The 19,056-nt window shown below is 42.2% G+C and overlaps 1 protein-coding gene across 2 annotated transcripts in view; it reads left to right on the top strand.

The window, feature by feature from the left end:
* Positions 1–335: 335 nt before the first annotated feature.
* cep350 (centrosomal protein 350) overlaps positions 336–19,056 on the top strand; it is a 34,300-nt gene continuing 15,579 nt past the window's right edge. For both annotated transcript variants that reach the window (XM_082523678.1, XM_082523677.1), the window contains exons 1-20: positions 336–678; positions 2,853–2,941; positions 3,078–3,121; positions 3,257–3,362; positions 3,513–3,678; positions 5,165–5,769; positions 5,880–5,993; positions 6,215–6,343; positions 9,946–10,065; positions 11,071–11,786; positions 11,916–12,034; positions 12,551–13,563; positions 13,704–13,857; positions 14,307–14,476; positions 14,637–14,823; positions 16,478–16,620; positions 16,701–16,864; positions 17,466–17,576; positions 17,733–17,873; positions 18,033–18,172. In XM_082523678.1, coding sequence (XP_082379804.1) covers positions 2,866–2,941; positions 3,078–3,121; positions 3,257–3,362; positions 3,513–3,678; positions 5,165–5,769; positions 5,880–5,993; positions 6,215–6,343; positions 9,946–10,065; positions 11,071–11,786; positions 11,916–12,034; positions 12,551–13,563; positions 13,704–13,857; positions 14,307–14,476; positions 14,637–14,823; positions 16,478–16,620; positions 16,701–16,864; positions 17,466–17,576; positions 17,733–17,873; positions 18,033–18,172 — 4,418 coding nt within the window. In that variant the 5' untranslated portion in view covers positions 336–678; positions 2,853–2,865. The remainder of the gene's footprint in view (positions 679–2,852; positions 2,942–3,077; positions 3,122–3,256; positions 3,363–3,512; positions 3,679–5,164; positions 5,770–5,879; positions 5,994–6,214; positions 6,344–9,945; positions 10,066–11,070; positions 11,787–11,915; positions 12,035–12,550; positions 13,564–13,703; positions 13,858–14,306; positions 14,477–14,636; positions 14,824–16,477; positions 16,621–16,700; positions 16,865–17,465; positions 17,577–17,732; positions 17,874–18,032; positions 18,173–19,056) is intronic.

The raw sequence follows: 19,056 nt of genomic DNA, 5'->3' as shown, positions 1-19,056 counted from the left end.
TTTAATGCCCTTCGATTCTCAGATGTGTTTTTATTTCATTTTTTAAAGTATTTTTAGAAAATACATTTCAGATTTTAGTTTTTCTTCGTTATTCTGTGAAATAATCTGGGGGTTTTTGTACAGCTGCTTTTTAGACTTTATGATTTAATATAATCAAACTGGTTCATTAAATTAAGTTTCAGACACTTCAAGTATATCAGGTATGTTTCTAATCATTATTATTATAATTATTATTATTACTGCTGCCATGGGAGCGGAGGTGGGCTTTTACCGGTGTTTCTCGGGTTTGAATTCTCGCGAGATTTCGGTGTCTCAGTTACCTACACGTCCTGGATACTCCAGTTTCACTGTTGAGAAACATCATCATAGTAACCCGGGAAAGGCGACCTCGGAGGCGGGTGGCGACATTTCTTTGAAGGAATCTCACAGCGAAACACGGGAGACGTTGTTCTCTGGACTAACTCTGAAGCGATGGGTGAATGTAGAAAAAAGTTGCTGGCTTAGTGACACTGGTTAACTAACTGATACTGGTTTTCCACATCGTTAGCTGATGCTAACGTTAGCAAACATACAGCTGAACGAAACTGAAGAAGTCACCCGGAGAACTTTGGATTTTCTTATCATGAGGATATCGACATAAATGCGGACATCTAGACGCACCGGATCGTTTCACTGAAGGTACATATTATTACTCTCCTAAAGCTGGAATAGCCAAGTACAATCATGATTTTCTAGTTAGCTAGCGTTATTATTCACTCTTTCGAGTTGGGGCTCCGACTATTCACTGGACCGAAGACATTACGCGGTACCTCATCTTTAAGTCGGATGGAGTTACAAACGTGATTTTTGAGCGCACGCAGAGTATATTGGACAACTTAACATAGTTATTATTAAAAACAATAATTATGTAAAATCCATAATACCGTGGGTTCTAAGTTAACACCCAATACGAGATATACGATTAGTTTTGTTGCCCCGTTGCTTGAGCGAATAATTCCTGGATACTGTTAGCTATATTCTTTTACAGAACAGTTTAAAGGTTTTTAACATTACTATCACTTCCTGTTTCGCATAGTTAATGTTTAACAGAATCGATAATAATAGGGGTGCTGTTAATACTGACTACAGATAGCGTTTGGGTATCTCCGGATGCGCTCAGTCTGAATTCGTCTATTTTGGGTACTCAGCGTTTTACAACTAGATGATATTTTTATTTGAAGGTAAGGTAAACTTATCGGCGCCGTATTCGGCGGCATAAATGCAACTCCAGGTGGCTCTAAAGAAACCAAAAACACAACTAAGATCGAGTCCTGATGATTTACGCTTAAGTCAATACAGCTCATGTAAAGTCGAAGATGGCCAATTATTTCCTCCTTGCTGAACGACTGAGGTGCTGTTAAGTAACCTTTTGCACACTAGTGACACGTGTGGTGTGAAGCTGCATTGCAGCAGTCAAGTCGGTGTTAGTGTTTTTGTAATACAGTTTCTTCCCGTGTGCGGCAGCACCGAGCCGCTGCTGCTGAAAGCCGCGTCAATCGGTTAACTAGAAGAAGTTATGTGCCATCTTGGATTTTACACGGCTTTAGTGGTGGAAACACCTCCAGTCTATCGGTGAAAGTGTTTTTGTCATTAAATTCTCACAGAGTATCCTCCTTTACTCCATTGATATGTTGCTAAAGAGTTTGATTTTTCTGTTGGAAGTTTGGGGTCTCAATATATTATCGTTTTCAAACTTTAGAAGTCCCAAATGTCTAAAAGCAGTGTGTTCCCTTATACAGGAATACAGGATCATTCAGGTATACAGTAATATTTTAAACTCTCTGGGTTTTACATTTAAGGTAATCGGCAGAATAAGTTCACTTTGGTTGTAATGCCCCTGTTATTTGGGTTAAACTTGTAAAAGAAAAAGAGAGTGTTTCACAAATGCTGGGGTGTGCAGTTTTTCTAAACTCAGCCAACGTCAGCATATTTCCGTAGTGAACGTGACAGCCCAGCAAAATGACATTTCCTTCTGAATTTACTAACTTTACAAAAAGTTTAATGTTTCAGAGTTTAGCTGCTCTTTGTGTGGCGTTTTGGATTCGCACAACAGCAAATACAGCGGTCTGTGGTAGAAAACAGTCTTTTAATAGAGTCGAGTGTATCCTATCAGTAATTTGTTTATGGCTCTGATAACAGAACAGGGAGGGCCACTGAAGAAGAGTGGATTTAGTTTTCTTCTTCTTTTTTCCTATCTCGCCCCAGGGCTGTGTCACGTGATTGTTATGAGGCAAAGGCATGACTTCTCAAGAATTCCTCATGACTCAACAAGTGTTAAATGTTAGTGCAAAACACCCTTAAGTGTCTCACTGACTAGACTTGACTCTCACAGATCTGTGCTGTAATTATCTGAATACATTGGCAACCATTAATGCTGTAGAGGAAGACTTTTTCCTACTCAGGATAAAACGGCTAACAGACTTGATATATGCAGTGCCTACCATTAAAGCAGACATGTGATTAGCATTACAGGTGTTTTGAGTAAACATCACATATCTGAGTTGTGCTTACATTTTAGGAATGTGAGGCTGTAGAACCAGTTTTAAATGGCAGAGTAGCAGAGTTATGCTGTTGCTGTGTGACAAATTGCATACCTCTGCCGAGCCATGACTACTTTGCATTTTAACTTGTTAATATGTTGGGTACGAACTGTAGTGCTTCATGTTTTTAAATCATTATTTGTCTGTCACTGACTTGTTTCAGTGTTGTTTTTAGTACTTTGTTCCTTGTTTTGGTTTCAGTCAACATTTTTGGTTTGGTTTTTGTGTGGATCTCACTTACAGTAATATATTTGGTAATTTGTTTAACTGCAGGTGAGTGGGAGAGATGAGGAGCAGCAGGAGGACTGAGGCATCTCTTAAAAGTTCTGCTCAGCACCTTTCTGATCATAATGTTGGCACAGGTGTGTAGAAGAATTTCCTTTTTAATTTTGGTGTTTTTGTTTTTTTGAAATACGAATTAATTTGACTTTTTGTAACCTAAATGGGTGATATGGGTTTTGGAATTTACATTTTATCTTCACTGTTACACTTTAACAGAGCTGACAGCTGCATGGAAAAGTTTGGCTCAGTCCAAAGTTGCTGTAAGTACAACTGAAATGGTTTTCTGTTGAAACTGTGCTTTTTGTAAGCTCTTCCTAAATCACTGTCTTTTTTGTAGAAGCAGAATTGAATTTGCAGTATGTGCGCAGTCTGACAATGGTATTTCCTCTTTGTAGTTGCGGCACATAGAAAATCGTATACAAGCAGCTCCAGGAACAGGAGTTATCCTGGACTCTGTCATTGACTCTAACAAGAAGAAATCCTCTAGGGCCCACCACAGAGGTGGGTTATTCTAAGATATAAAACTTGTTCTTTGTAAATTGTAGTATGGCTAATTGGGTTTTCCTTTTTTATTTTGGTATACTACAGTCTGAATACAAGGTCACTTGTGAGTTCTGTAATGATTTTTAATAAGATTGCTCTCTATGATAGATGGACGACAAGTTGATGACATCAGAGAGTCTTCAAAGCCCAGAGGTCGAAGTCAGCAGAGCCCAGAAAAGAGCAGCTCACGTAGCCCCTTGAGAAATACCACCCAGGACAGAAATGTCAGAAGAAACAACAGCGTGGAATTCAGGGAACCGCTGGCCTCATACAGGTACGAATAATGAACTAAAATGCATTCATGAAACCTCGATTACCCTTTACAAAGCCGCCTGGCTGCTTTTGGCTATAAAATTATAACATAATTCTCATCTTTCTGGAACCATTTGAATTTTCTCTCTAGCCCAAAATGGTTGAGGAGTTGTGACATATTGTGAGATGCACATGGTATCTAGTTAATGCTGTGTGTGTGTGTGTGTGTGTGTGTGTGTGTGTGTGTGTGTGTGTGTACTATACAGTGCATAAGTTACTCGTATGTTACTAGTGTGGCGATCGTGGCTCAAGAGTTGGGAGTTCGCCTTGTAATCGGAAGGTTGCCGGTTCGAGCCCCGGCTCGGACAGTCTCGGTCGTTGTGTCCTTGGGCAAGACACTTCACCCGTTGCCTACTGGTGGTGGTCAGAGGGCCCGGTGGCGCCAGTGTCCGGCAGCCTCGCCTCTGTCAGTGCGCCCCAGGGTGGCTGTGGCTACAATGTAGCTTGCCATCACCAGTGTGTGAATGTGTGTGTGAATGGGTGGATGACTGGATGTGTAAAGCGCTTTGGGGTCCTTAGGGACTAGAAAAGCGCTATATAAATACAGGCCATTTACCATTTACCATAGTGTGAGAAACAGCATAGAATAGAAGATGCTAACAGCAAAGACTGAACTGCGGGACCAGCAGCTTTTTCTTTGTATGTTTGCAATAATTTTCTACGTCACTGCAGAGTGGGGTCAGGTGACTTACGGTAACACTTCCCACGAAGATGTTTTCCTACTCACCTTTTCTGTTTATGTACAATGTAACTGTTACTGGGAATCTTCTGTTGCACTTACGGTCACATAACCTGTCGTCAACTCAGTTAATGTTCACTTTGTCAGCCTGACTTGAAATGCTGTGTGTGTGTGTACGTGTGTGTGTGTAGTGTACTCTCAGTGCAAGCAGAAAAAGGAGAAATTAGCAGTATGCAGTCTGATGTTACTCTAACACTGAGGTCAGAGCAGTGTCTTTATTTACATCCAGTAACTGGATGTAAATATCTTTTACATTTTATTTTACAGTGTTAGGAAAGCATTGACTAAGTCAAGCCTGATGCTGGTCCTTCAACATCTATAATGATTAATTCATTAACTCATTAAGTATTAACACTGACTGGTAGGTATCAATATTGTATGGGAAGTGGAAGGAGATGGATCAGACTTGGTTTTTTTTGCTATGTACTTAATGGTCCATGATACGTAGAAAGCATCACATACGATCTCATTGTGCACTGCGGGTAGTGTTAAAATTTATTACTAAAAATGAATTTATCCAAATCATTATTTTAGTGTGGTCAAAGGTTTTCACTTTTTCATCATTAAACATTTTGGTAGAGTCCATTTTTCCAGCCTTCTATAACCCATGGTCGCCAGTAAGTATGTTCTTCTGTAAACTCGGTGAGCAATGAATTAAAAGTAAATCTTGATCCTCTTCTTGATCCCATGTAATCTGATTTGTGTCCAGAGAGGCCACCCCACCACCACATCCTTCCTCTCAGCCAGAGGCCTACAGTCAGAAGTTGGTGCCAGCGTCTTTGTACCCATCCTCTCCTCCCCGCTCAGATTCTCTGCCCAGCCAGCTGGTCTACCAGAAACACACCATAGACAAGGAGGCTGACAAGGACCTAGACAGCACACGCTCCTCAGGTCGGGAGAGCACTGAGGTGCGCTACCTCAATGACCAGCCAGCCCTGGATAGCATAAGGACTAAGGAAAGCAGCCCCAAAGCACAAGTTGGCATGGATAGCCAACAGTCAAGCCCATGTATTGCTTCCACCCCAGGCTCTTTCCGACAAGAGGACAGCACGCCATCCACCAGTCCTGGTTCAGCTTCCCAGCGGTTGGAAAACCTAAGACGACATCAACCCGACAACAAGCTGGAGAAACTCAAAGAGCGTATTCGAAGGCAGAGACAACATCTGGAGGAGGCTGCAGAGAGGGAGAAGCTGATGGGGAATCTGGAACAGCCTTTAGCCACATTTGTTGAGACTAATGATGCTGGTACAAGCAACAAGCCGGCAGCCAAAATACGCAAAGTAGCAGCTGCACCACCTGCTCCCATATACAAAGGTATCTCCACTGTAGGATTGGTTCATCATCTTCAACCTTTCTGACAGATTTGAGTTGTATGGCAGGGAACATGATGCTGTGTTTTATTTAAACCATCATTTTATTCACAGGTTTCAACAGTACAGAGACAAAGATCCGGACTCCTGATGGGAAAGTTTGGAAGGAAGAGGACTTCCATAACCTCAGCAGAGAACTTTACAGAGACCTGTCAAAGCAGTTTGCTGGTAAACACAAAACACTCTTCATGTCATGATGTTTTTGTCTGAGCTTTGAAACACAACAGATTTATTGAAAACAGTAGTTAATTTAAATGTTTTTGGATTATGCATAAATCTAGATTTATGCACAGCCTTTGATTTACAATATCCCAGATGTTGAAATATTAGAATTGTCCCCGTCTGTTTGGCTTTATAGCTTATACTCTGTATGTGTTTTATGTCTTCAGAGAGCACCAGACACAGGCACCAACAGCAGAGGGAACAGAGAGCAGACAGGTCCAAAGAGAGGAGGCCTCCCAAAACCATTAGGAAGGTCCACAGAGCTGCCCCTGCCTCTGACCTAAATCCAAAACCAGGTACAATAATCCTCTTTTATGTGTGGGCAAACCCACCCCCTGATCTATTTTTAATTAGTGACAGTGGGAAAGCTAAGCAAGTGGAACAGTCTGGCAGGATTTTGTCACGGGTCAGTGAACTTGCTGCCAACCAAGAGCCTCAAATGTTGCACCATCTCTGTGGTACTTTCTCATTTCTTTGCTTTGCTCATTTCCTGTCTGCACTCTAAGTATATACAACGTTTCTTATGTACCTTTATTCCCTTGTATACAGTGGGGCAAAAAAGTATTTAGTCAGCCACCGATTGTGCAAGTTCCCCCACCTAAAATGATGACAGAGGTCAGTAATTTGCACCAGAGGTACACTTCAACTGTGAGAGACAGAATGTGAAAAAAAAATCCATGAATCCACATGGTAGGATTTGTAAAGAATTTATTCGTAAATCAGGGTGGAAAATAAGTATTTGGTCAATAACAAAAATACAAGTCAATACTTTGTAACATAACCTTTGTTGGCAATAACAGAGGTCAAACGTTTACTATAGGTCTTTACCAGGTTTGCACACACAGTAGCTGGTATTTTGGCCCATTCCTCCATGCAGATCTTCTCGAGAGCAGTGATGTTTTGGGGCTGTCGCCGAGCAACACGGACTTTCAACTCCCGCCACAGATTTTCTATGGGGTTGAGGTCTGGAGACTGGCTAGGCCACTCCAGGACTTTCAAATGCTTCTTACGGAGCCACTCCTTTGTTGCCCGGGCGGTGTGTTTTGGATCATTGTCATGTTGGAAGACCCAGCCTCGTTTCATCTTTAAAGTTCTCACTGATGGAAGGAGGTTTTGGCTCAAAATCTCACGATACATGGCCCCATTCATTCTGTCCTTAACACGGATCAGTCGTCCTGTCCCCTTGGCAGAAAAACAGCCCCATAGCATGATGTTTCCACCCCCATGCTTCACAGTAGGTATGGTGTTCTTGGGATGCAACTCAGTATTCTTCTTCCTCCAAACACGACGAGTTGAGTTTATACCAAAAAGTTCTACTTTGGTTTCATCTGACCACATGACATTCTCCCAATCCTCTGCTGTATCATCCATGTGCTCTCTGGCAAACTTCAGACGGGCCTGGACATGCACTGGCTTCAGCAGCGGAACACGTCTGGCACTGCGGGATTTGATTCCCTGCCGTTGTAGTGTGTTACTGATGGTGACCTTTGTTACTTTGGTCCCAGCTCTCTGCAGGTCATTCACCAGGTCCCCCCGTGTGGTTCTGGGATCTTTGCTCACCGTTCTCATGATCATTTTGACCCCACGGGATGAGATCTTGCGTGGAGCCCCAGATCGAGGGAGATTATCAGTGGTCTTGTATGTCTTCCATTTTCTGATGATTGCTCCCACAGTTGATTTTTTCACACCAAGCTGCTTGCCTATTGTAGATTCACTCTTCCCAGTCTGGTGCAGGTCTACAATACTTTTCCTGGTGTCCTTCGAAAGCTCTTTGGTCTTGGCCATGGCGGAGTTTGGAGTCTGACTGTTTGAGGCTGTGGACAGGTGTCTTTTATACAGATGAGTTCAAACAGGTGCCATTCATACAGGTAACGAGTGGGGGACAGAAAAGCTTCTTACAGAAGACGTTACAGGTCTGTGAGAGCCAGAGATTTTCCTTGTTTGAGGTGACCAAATACTTATTTTCCACCCTGATTTACGAATAAATTCTTTACAAATCCTACCATGTGGATTCATGGATTTTTTTTTCACATTCTGTCTCTCACAGTTGAAGTGTACCTCTGGTGCAAATTACTGACCTCTGTCATCATTTTAAGTGGGGGAACTTGCACAATCGGTGGCTGACTAAATACTTTTTTGCCCCACTGTATGTATTCATAGATGTTCTTGTTGTTGCTTTACCCAGCACACTTGAGTTTCAGTTGAGTAGTGATTTCGATGCTTTCAAATATTAAACTTTTGGCTAGCATGTACACAATCAGAGTAATGTTACTGTTTTTTTAAATTGGTGTTGTTTACGTGCAAGAAGCCTGCCCAAACATCCTGCAAGTGTTTGTGCTTTAGTATTTAGTGTGTTCTTTTGATCTTTGTAGTTGTCTCTAACGTGTGCGTGTGTGTGTGTGTGTGTGTGTGTGTGTGTGTGTGTGTATGTGTGTGGCAGTGTATTGCTGGCTGCTGGTGCAGTGTTAAGACTCGAACCTCTCAAGAAATGTCCAGCATTTGTGACATGCAGTTTGTGGCCAGCTAGTAGCGTACAGACACCAGCATAGTAGAATTGTGCCCACACACACTGGCGAAACCTGATCATCGCAGAGCTTCACCCCTTCAATAAGTTGCCATCAAAAGTACACATTTAATGTGTCTGATTGTTATCCATCTTCAATAATTAGAATGTAATGTTAAGGTCTGCCTGACCAAAGTGTCCTATTACTGCTCAAAGAGTGCTAAATGATTATTTTTGTAGTGACAAAGGATGTGCCACTTTGTTTTTGTTTTTTTAATTTACAGTTATCATGGTAAAATCTTATTCTCAGCTGCTGTAATGAATCAAGAATGTAAAGGCAGCAACATTTTCAGAGAACTGGTTTGGAAGGAAGTTTTCTTTCGTCAGCGCGAAACTGAAAGGGTGGGACAGACAAGTTTGTCTCAGCTGTCACATACCTGTCTGTCTGCTGTTCATTATGTCTCTTTATAATAGACTCCTGTGTACATGTTTGGTTTTTGTGTGATTTCTTGTTTTAAGAGATCTGATTGGTCACCGTTTGAGCTTAATCTATCCTCATTAAAAGTGTTCTACATTATGGTATGGATAACCCACTAACCTTGCTTTGAGGTAATGGCCCTTTGATTTGTCAGCTATTGGTGCAGAATTAGCTTACTAAAGGTTAAGACACCAACTTCAGCTTTTTGACTCTAACTGGCATCCTGTTTCATGTAGTTCCTCTTTTTTCCACGGCAGAAATGAAAACGATGTTAAAAAAAACACCCTAAAAGCCGTAAAAGATCTTTATCTTGTGTTCTAGCTCGCTTTGGTCTCGTGGTTTCTTCTCTTTCCTTCACGACTCTATAAATAGCCCTCTTAGATCTGTGGCCAGGTTCAGTGTGCTCTTTCACCCTGCACAAACAGCTGCTGGGTGAGCAGAAGTGCAGCTTCATTACCGGGAACTGCTCTTCACGAGAATTCAGGGTGGAGGGTGCTCTAGAGATTTCAGATAGAGGGACATTGCTTTTGTGCTGAGAGTGTTGTACCTGCTGTGTCACTAAAGCCAAGGAGGACAATATCCATTTTGGGATTTGGTTGTACTGCAAAATCAGTATTCTGCACTCATTGTTCCTTTGGTGCATCGACTCTTCCACACAGCAACTTAAGTGATTTGAAAAATAGACTTAGAGCAACTGCCTACATTTTTTTATTTATTTTTTTATTGTAATACTATTTGATTGAATAATCATTTAAATCCCACTAAAGGAAAGTCAGATTGCTGCTTGTCTTTCATTCTCTTAGCTGTGTGTCTATTCTGGTGATGGATATATAGATGCTTATGTTTCATGAGGCCAAGAGCAACTATACTCAGTATAGCAGCACACAGTCTCACGTGTGAACTTTGTTACTTTGCAGCGATCAGCCCTGCATCATGGCGAGAGGGCCAGAAGCTGGTGAAGATGGTACTAGGTCCAGTTCCTCAGCTGCCCAGAGAGGAGGACAGTCCACATGCGGCTGACTTATTGAGCCGAACAGGTGAGAACAGCAAGCTCTCACCTAACAGTAAAGAAGTTAAATTGAATAGCATAGAGACAGAAAAGATCATTAGAAGTCTATTAAGCATTAAAGACTCACCCACAGCGTGTCAGTGTGACTTTACTCAGTTGCTTGTAGAATAACTGAAGTGTAAAATAGGTTTTTAACCCTCTCGCACCTCCTCATTAAAAAAAAATGTACTGTTTTCAGTTGACTTAAATCTGCCTGTGTTAACTATGCCGCTTTAAGCCTTTTAACTCCTGAAATACATGGACATTTCTCGATGCTATTATCTGTGATAAAGTAGTTTGAAAATATTATAAGAAAATTCAAAGACGTATAGTTTCATTTGTCTGGAACATCTGACAGCAATGCAGAAAACCGAGCCTGCCAAAGGAATATCATTAAATAAAGTCCATAGCTTCTGCTGCACACTTGCAGTACACTTACATAAAGCCACACCTCACTCTGTCTTTGCTCGCTGTGTCTGTACTGGCCACCACTGACCAGAAGGAATAGAAATTGACTGGCTTTTCTGGTTGGATGCACAAGACATGACCTGATTTCCAGAGGCTGACCCAAGTGCATGCAGCATGTACCATGGGGATGGCAGGGGAGTGTTAACAAAAAAAAGTCTGGATTATATACGACATGGGAATCTTCGATTTGGCCCAGATTAGAGTTGCCATAGCATGCCTTCCCCTAAGCCTCATTTATTATGCTTATGCGTATGTCTGATGCTTCAGCTTAGGAATTTTTTAATCAGCTGTAGTCACATGTTGGAGGATCTCTCATTTTTCAAGCTGGGATGAACCTGTTTTTATTGATATTTATCATGAAATATTTCATTTTATTGGCATAGAAGGTCAAGTTGATATTACACTTATTAAACAGGAGTCTTTCTTGGTTGAAGTCATTTAACAACACACATTGTTTTAGTGTGCGTCATTGTTTACATCGTGAATGAATTACTGATATATCTGCTTTTCTGGAAATATTCTCCAGATTCCCGCCACCGCTCAGATCTACGCTCAGAATCAAAGCGACGATCACGTCCAAACAGCACAGAGCGGCCGTGCAGTGGATTTCAGGGACAATCACAAAGCCACCTCACACCAACATCTATCCCTCAGGACAAGGTTCCAGGAGGGTTAAGCTCAGACCTGTTGTCAGCAGACATCCAGGGAATACTGGATGACCTTCAGCTGGAGTGCAAAGCAGCTGAGCAGGACGAGAGGGCCCGAAAAAGGTCCCGGGGTAGCAGCAGTGGTAGGAGAGGGGGCTCAGGGTCACGAACAAGGACGCCCGTCTCTACTTGGGGAACTACTGCGGCAGCAAACAGCTCATCGAGAGTTTGTCGCAGTGCCAGCCCCGTCCATCGTCCAGAAACTACCAACATAACTGACGCAAAGCACAAGAAAAGGCACTATGATGCAGATACAGTACGCCAGTACATTGCCCGGCAACAAGAAGAGAGAAAAAGGCGTCAGGCGGACGAGAAGAAGGCGATGAGGGAGGAATCGGAGAGGAGACACCAGAGACTGCAGGAGCTCTACAGGAAGCAAAGAGAGGTTGCTAGAACTGTGGCAATCCCCACTGAGACTCCCGTGGCCCCTGTACAAAAGCGACTACAAGAGACCTACAACAAACTGCTGATGGAGGAGGCCCAGCTGGGCGAAGGGGCCATGCAGACACTCCCTGCTATTCCTTCTACTCAGCTGGTAAGTATGGTCACAAAAACATGGTAATGTCATTTATACAAACATGGAAACTGCAAAAACAAAGATATGATCACTTATGTAGTGGAAAAATAAAACGAAAATAAGTGTTGTTGATGTATTCTTTTACAGAGACCGATGTACCAGCCCTCGGGAGAGTCGGACAAAGAGAACAAACGACTAGAGGCACCCCAGAGCCCATCAAGCAGTGACAGGTCTTTGAATGATCATCCACCACCTCCATTAACTAGGTACTTTCATGCTCATACCCAAGTACAAAACTGTGTTTACCTCTGTCACAAGTAACAAGCTCAGTACATTCAACACAAATAGACAACAACAGCCTGCCGGTACACACAGTCCTCTGTCTTCTTGAAATGATCTTTGTTTGATAACTAGAAAATCATCTGGCTTTTGAAAAAAATCCAGATGTTTGGTTTTATGAGCATCGCATGCAACAACCCACGAGTGTTTTATTACAGGAACAAACAAAAATAGTGCACGATAAAGAACATCTGCGATAAGTGACTGGAAATCAATAGCCTCATAGGCTGCTATCAGTTTTTTACATCTCTTACCACCAAAGTACAGGATGATTGTTTGGGATGCTGCGTTAAAAACATGAAGTGGGGGACTCTTTGAAACCATAACTACTGTCTGTGGAAGTTTTACCGTTTGCTTACCTTACCTACCAAGGGTGTTGCACTTAGATGTGTTTAGTCTTCTTTTGTCTTCTTACATTTTAAATAAAGTTTTTTTTGTCACAGGGTTGATCTTGATCTTGGAGTTGCCCCTTTGCCTCATCAAGAACGTTTGTACCCACCTGCTAGACCTTTGACTGGACCCAGCAGCACTGCTCAAGGATCGGACGATGACCGTCTCTTCTCTCAACTCTTAAGAATAGAGGCAGAAGTGGCTGCTAGTAACGGCATGAAAACCCTGCGACCAGCCACAGCCCCTTCCGGCAGGTCCCGGTCCAAAATGTCCCGCATCGAAGCCATCAAGGCCACAGCTGCATCCCTCTCTAACCGCATAGAAAGTGAGGCACGGAAGCTTGCTGGGGAAGGCATCAACTACGGTAATGCAACATCAATGGATATGGATACTGTTTTAGTGCCTAGGCCCTCTGTTCTTGTCGATGGATGGGCAGGAACGGCAGCACGTGACATAGAAAAAGATAACATGGCTCTGAGGATCCAGAAGATTTTGACTACCACAAATTATAGTTCATACAATGGCACAGCTCTTCCAGGAGCAGGCAGTCTGCATTCCTTCAGGGAGCAGAAGTTGAAGAATGGTAAACAGACTTCCGTTGATGTAATCGATCCCATCTTTAACAGTTACACACAAGAAAGGGGGGAGCTAGTCAATGGCTTGGAGAAGGAATCAAGAATGAATAAAATATCAGAAAGGAAACAAATTATGGACGAGGGGGAGAACAGGACAGATCTCCATGATTCGAGTGGTGGATCTATTAGTGAGGGTCCTCTTCTGAGTGAAGGGAGTTTTTCTGAGGATGAGCAAAGTCCTCCTCACCCCTCTAGATATAATTATGTACCTAGACCAGCAGATCGCCTGGAAGCGGCGGACTACTGTGCACGTCAAAGAAAGGATTACCAGCGACTGATGGAGTTCCAGCGGGAAGCAGAGAAATGCTCAGGCCTCAGCGTATCCTTTGCACAGCAGGACCGGGACAAAGCAGTTTGGGAAGAGCTGAACAAAGGAAGCCCTCTGAGCGTAATCAACATCTTCACTAAAAACCATCACAGCCACGTTAAAGGTGAGTTCACGTGTGACTATGCATATAATAGCTTCACATGATGCATTTAATATGAAAACCACAGTGGTCATATGTATGCAAAACACTAGCGGTCAGTTTAGATAAGGACGTGTGTGTTCTGTCTCCAACTTGTTCTTTAGTGAGTGATAGAAATGTGGAGAGGAATTCTCCCTCCGCCCATTCTGCGGCCTCTGGAAATGGACCTGGAGACGCAGCAGTCTATGAAGATGACTTTGTATCGTCACATAGCAGCAAAGCCAGTGGGCAAATAAAGAGAAGCTCCAATTCCCCCAGGTAACTGAAGACGTCTTCAAAGTCACCACTGGGTGGCATTCATGTCACACAGATGGTTTCTCCAGCACTCTCAGATACAAACATTTGTCCTCCTTTTTAGAGTAAAGATCAACTTTCAGGATCACTTTTGTTTCCTTGCTTTGTTTTTGTATGTGTCGTATCAAAGACCCTGAAACTGATTTAAAACTGGTCATCCGTGTGTCCTCACAAAGCTTTGACTTGATAAATAGAATCCTTATCATGTTATCCATATTTCCATGTATTATAGTAGAAGACAACATATTACTGTTGTCATGTGTGAGGAAGTGGGGTGTTGTGTCTGATTGTGTTATGGGGTTTTTTTTTCAACCAATGTATTTCTATAAATTTTGAGTTAACAGAACTCAGAATGGAGATATGCTCTTGATAGAAGTCCAATGCTCACGATTTCTTTCTGCACTCTTTGTTAGTGTGAATAATCACTTTGAAGAACTGATGAGGAGGTCACCTTATGAAAAAAGCACAGATTGCAGTCACTCCCACCATTCATCCTTTCAGTCATCCAATCACTCACAGCATCTTTCCTCTGGTTCAACACCTGCTTCCTCGCCCCTCTCCAGGCACTCTGCCAGAAAAAGAGGTGAGTTTTTTGTTTTTTAATTTTTGTAATGATTATTTTCTGACATGACCAGGTTGTAAACTTTTTTTTAATTAATACATTTAAGCTTATTAGCTGAATTTCAGTTAAACTGTCTTTGAAGTCATAAGTTGCAACAGAACAAAGCTTTGTCTCTTTGCAGGACCAGTATCAGATCAGAGTGACACCACTCTTGTAGAGGAGCAGAGGAGCTCTTGCTCTCCAGCCTCGGAAGCACTATCGTCTGAATCCAGAAAGGCAGGCTCGGACAAAAACTCTTCCCACACCCAGGCCAAGAGTGTCCACTCTAATGACACACTAGGGGAAGCTTCAGGCCATTCTCACCAACAGTAAGCTTATTTCAGTGCTATAAAGGCTGCAAATATGTCACCAGATATGTTAATCAGCAGATTTTTCTGTTAAGATCATTTCTAAGATATCCAACTGAAGTATGTACAGAACTGTTTGAGAGCAGGATGAATGGTGTGTACTGTTCATACAAATCTACGTTGCCCTCGCGTTCAGTTGTCTCTGGTATTTCCTTCCTGGTTTTTAGTAAGCTTTAATGCCACACTGCTTTTGTGTCGTGGGGGTTCTTCTGGCTTACAGTGACGCATCTATTTGCTGTCTGAATGTGGTAGGTTATAGGTGTATATATATATATTTTTCATTTAGGATCACAGCATGAATATATTTCTTTATTTCTGGATGCAGTCCGGCTTCATAAATTAAAACATTTTATTATTTATTTTTTTCCTGGATGCAGGGCAAGTATGAAGTAAAATTTACATTAACCTGGGAAGCCACACACGAGCTACACTGTTTGCTTCCCAGAGTGTTTCCAAACTAACCTAAACTTCTCTTAAAAATGTGCACTCAGGAATCATTTGGATATTTTCTGAACTAGGCAACCTCGGTTGTTGCTGTTCCAACCACTCTGAAATTTCCACTTGGCATATACTGTTATTTATTAACCAAAAGTAAATGTATTTAAGCATGACTAATTACTAAACTACACTTAGAGGAGCCTCAGTTGAGGCTGCCAGTCTAAGCAGTCTTGTGGTTTGCTGTTCTCTTGAGGGCCTGAGGGTTTAAGCAGCCGCGTAGTGCCCAGCAACAGGACCGCACTGTAGTTCAACCCAAGACAGAAAACACTGCTTATTTTGTTTTGGAGGCCCACAGGGTTGTTGATCGGGTCTTTCAGCTTCACCACCGCTTGGGCCTGCTCCCAGAGAGAAGGAAAGAGACTTGTTTTCCTTCTAATCCCACTGTGCAGCAGTGATATTTGAGCCCCCTAATGGTACTCCAAAGCCCAGGTGGCAGATTCTTGGGATTCTGCACGGTCTGTGTGTCTTCAACAATAAAGGAAGAAACTTGTGAGAGAATTATAAACTTTTTATTATTAGTAATGCACTTTTCTTTTTTTTCTTTGACTCTGTAAGACAAAAACAGTTAAAAATGTTCTTAAGGGAAGTCACCCTCTGTAGTATTTTGACTTTTGACAAGATGCTTTCATGTCATTGTGCAGATTTTGATCAAAGGAAAAAAGTGCCACTGTCTGCTTTTTTTTTTTTTGTACAGATTTAGAAAGTATTATTATTTTTTAGACGCTCCTTCTTTCTGAAGAAACGATTCATAATTGATAACTCTGACCTCTCACAGCAGCGCCTTTTTCTTTCTCACTTTCTCACCTTTGCTGGACCCGAGCTGTCTCGCTCTTTATCATTTTGCCATTCGGCTCCTGTTCTTCAGAATAGGCAACCATTTCTGTAAAACATGCTCTAGTGAATATTTGAAACTCTTATTTAAATATTTATACAATCTTGTACATGTAATGCCAGTTTCATAATGTCAATTTTGCAACAGTTTGTAAAAATATCGCATGCCTGCTTTTCCCACTTCCCCTTCTGTTCTCTATATCAAATAATGTATTAAAACATGTTGCTAACTATTACATTGACAAACCCCATATACTGATGATGTTTCATCGCTTTGTTATTGCAGGTCCAGATTGATTTCCTCTACTAGTTCTCCAATCCCCCGGTCTCTTCCAACAGTAGAATCTCCCAATGAGCTTTTGAGAAATGCGTCCAACCAGAACACAGGCACTTTAGCTCCTGGTGGTAGAGCAGAGACCAAGTCCACTGGTAAAAATAAAGTTCTTTTGCTTATTTATTTTATCTATTTTTATTTATGTCTAACTCCCTTCGTCTCTGCTTTCTCCCAGGTGAGCTACAGTATTCACCTGGTGTCCTGCAGCAGCGTATGGCAGCAGAACTCCATTATTTGGACTCAATTGAGGAGTCATTCAGGCAGTTGGGGGATGTGGAAAGGTTAATGGGTGTGTCCATGGCACAGCAGGAGAGTGCATCGTTGGCCCAAATGCTCAAGGTAAAGTAGGAGATGTTTCCTATGAAATACTAATGTGATGATATATATTCAGATCAATTCAAATTTATTTACACAGCACCAAATCACAACAACAGTCGCCTCAAGGTGCTTTCAATTGTAAGGTGGACCCTACAATAATGCATACAGAAAAAAAACAACAATCATATGACCCCCTATGAACAAGCACTTTGGCGACAGTGGGAAGGAAAAACTCCCTTTTAACAGGAAGAAACCTCCGGCAGAACCACGCTCAGGGAGGGGCGGGGCCATCTGCTGTTGTTGGGGTGAGAGAAGGAAGACAGGATAAAGACATGCTGTGGAAGAGAGACAGAGATATATATTAGCTGTGGCATTAATCTTTACCTATCAGAAGTTTCAAAGGATTACAAGTTACTTAGTTTCTATAATCTTTCTGGCTCATGAAATATGATTTGATGTTTTGAACACAGGTCAGTATTTAAATATCTTTTTCTTTAAGTTTTCTTTTTATTTCTAAATGTTGTATTAGTTGCAGCACCAGCTGGGGTGAAAACAAGAATATTACCTGCTGTTTTACTGTATTACACTTTATTGACCTACTCTGTGAACTTTGACCCTGCAGGCCAAGCAGCAGCGCCATGAACGTGAGCTCTATGAGCTGAAGATCAAGGCTGAACGAGAAGCTCTTGAGACAAAACTACAGCTGGAAGAAAACAGGCAGAGAGTGGCCAGGGTACTGCACACAATCAGCTCACAAGAACCAACAAAATGTTTATGTATTTGTGGATAATAGATTCAACGTTTGCTTTATAACCTTTTAATTTCCAACGTATGAGCGCTTTGATTTTCTGTCTGTGTAATGTATATGTATGTATATGGTTTTGTCCAGGCTCATATAGAACTGCAGGAAACCTTGGCAGCATCTCAAAAAAAGACTTTGGGAGGCCTCCAGGAATCAACTACTAAGATGATGACTCAACAGGCCGAGGCAGCGCAGTACACAGCCGATGCTGCCCGACACATCAAAGAGGTTAGCAATCAGTTCCCTCCTCCCTGCCTGGAAAAAGCCTGTGTCCTAATTGTACAGCAAAAGCTAATTGATTGTTGAAGAAGAGAAAAAGCATAACATCCAGCCTAAGAGTGACGAGGTCATACATTTTGATCGCCTTATTGTGTTTTACTTCATCAGATGACAGAACTAGTCCGGTCGCAGATGTCAGGATCTGTGGTTGTCCCTCCTGTTGCCACTGATTCCTCCACAGTGGAGCAAAGAAAAGAAAATGACACTTACTCGATGGAGCATCGACAGGATAACGTAGACTCTGACAGGTACACTCCAAACGATCACACTCACTTTCCTGTCAGTTTCTGATTTTTATATCCTTCGTAACAGCGATGGGCACGCAAAGCAAGAATGCTTTTGCAGGGAACCGCTTGACGAATTGAAGATTACCCTTCACCTCGTGTTATCACATGAGGTGCTGAGCCTTGATGCGGGCGATCGTTGGCAGTTCGTCTTGCAATCGGAAGGTTGCTGGTTCGAGCCCCGGCTTGGACAGTCTCGGTCGTTGTGTCCTTGGGCAAGACACTTCACCCGTTGCCTACTGGTGGTGGTCAGAGGGCCCGGTGGCGCCAGTGTCCGGCAGCCTCGCCTCTGTCAGTGCGGCCCAGGGTGGCTGTGGCTACAATGTAGCTGCCATCACCAGTGTGTGAATGGGTGGATGACTGGATGTGTAAAGCGCTTTGGGGTCCTTAGGGACTAGTAAAGCGCTATACAAATACAGGCCATTTACCATTTGATCTATTTCACAGATCAAGTCCAGAGGACCCCAAGCTTAAGTGTTCATTAAGGTGTTTGTCACATAGATATAAAATAAGCTCAGAGATTAAGCTGGTGTCAAACACAAGGTGCTTAGTTTATGTAAAAATGTAGTTTGTTGTTGTTTTGGTTTACGTGATGAAAATGATTTTATTTGTGTATGTTCATGTGTTAGACTTGTACATAGTTAAACATGTATGGATCAAATAATGTTGAATTCTGGGTATGGATTTGTAAGCAATGAAATTTAAAATAAGGGGGTAGAACAGGAAAAGTCTAAACTTCATCCTACTCCTCATCGAGCACACACATTCTGTAGACATGGATATATACATGAAAACTTGACGATTTTTAACTTTTGTTTTCTTTGTTATTTCAGTTATATTTGCATGTT

The sequence above is a fragment of the Aulonocara stuartgranti genome (genome assembly GCF_965226115.1).
Source record: "Aulonocara stuartgranti genome assembly, chromosome: 23".
Classification (NCBI taxonomy): domain Eukaryota; kingdom Metazoa; phylum Chordata; class Actinopteri; order Cichliformes; family Cichlidae; genus Aulonocara; species Aulonocara stuartgranti.
The sequence above is the reverse complement of the archived record's forward strand: the minus strand, read 5'-3'. Positions and strand labels throughout refer to the sequence as shown.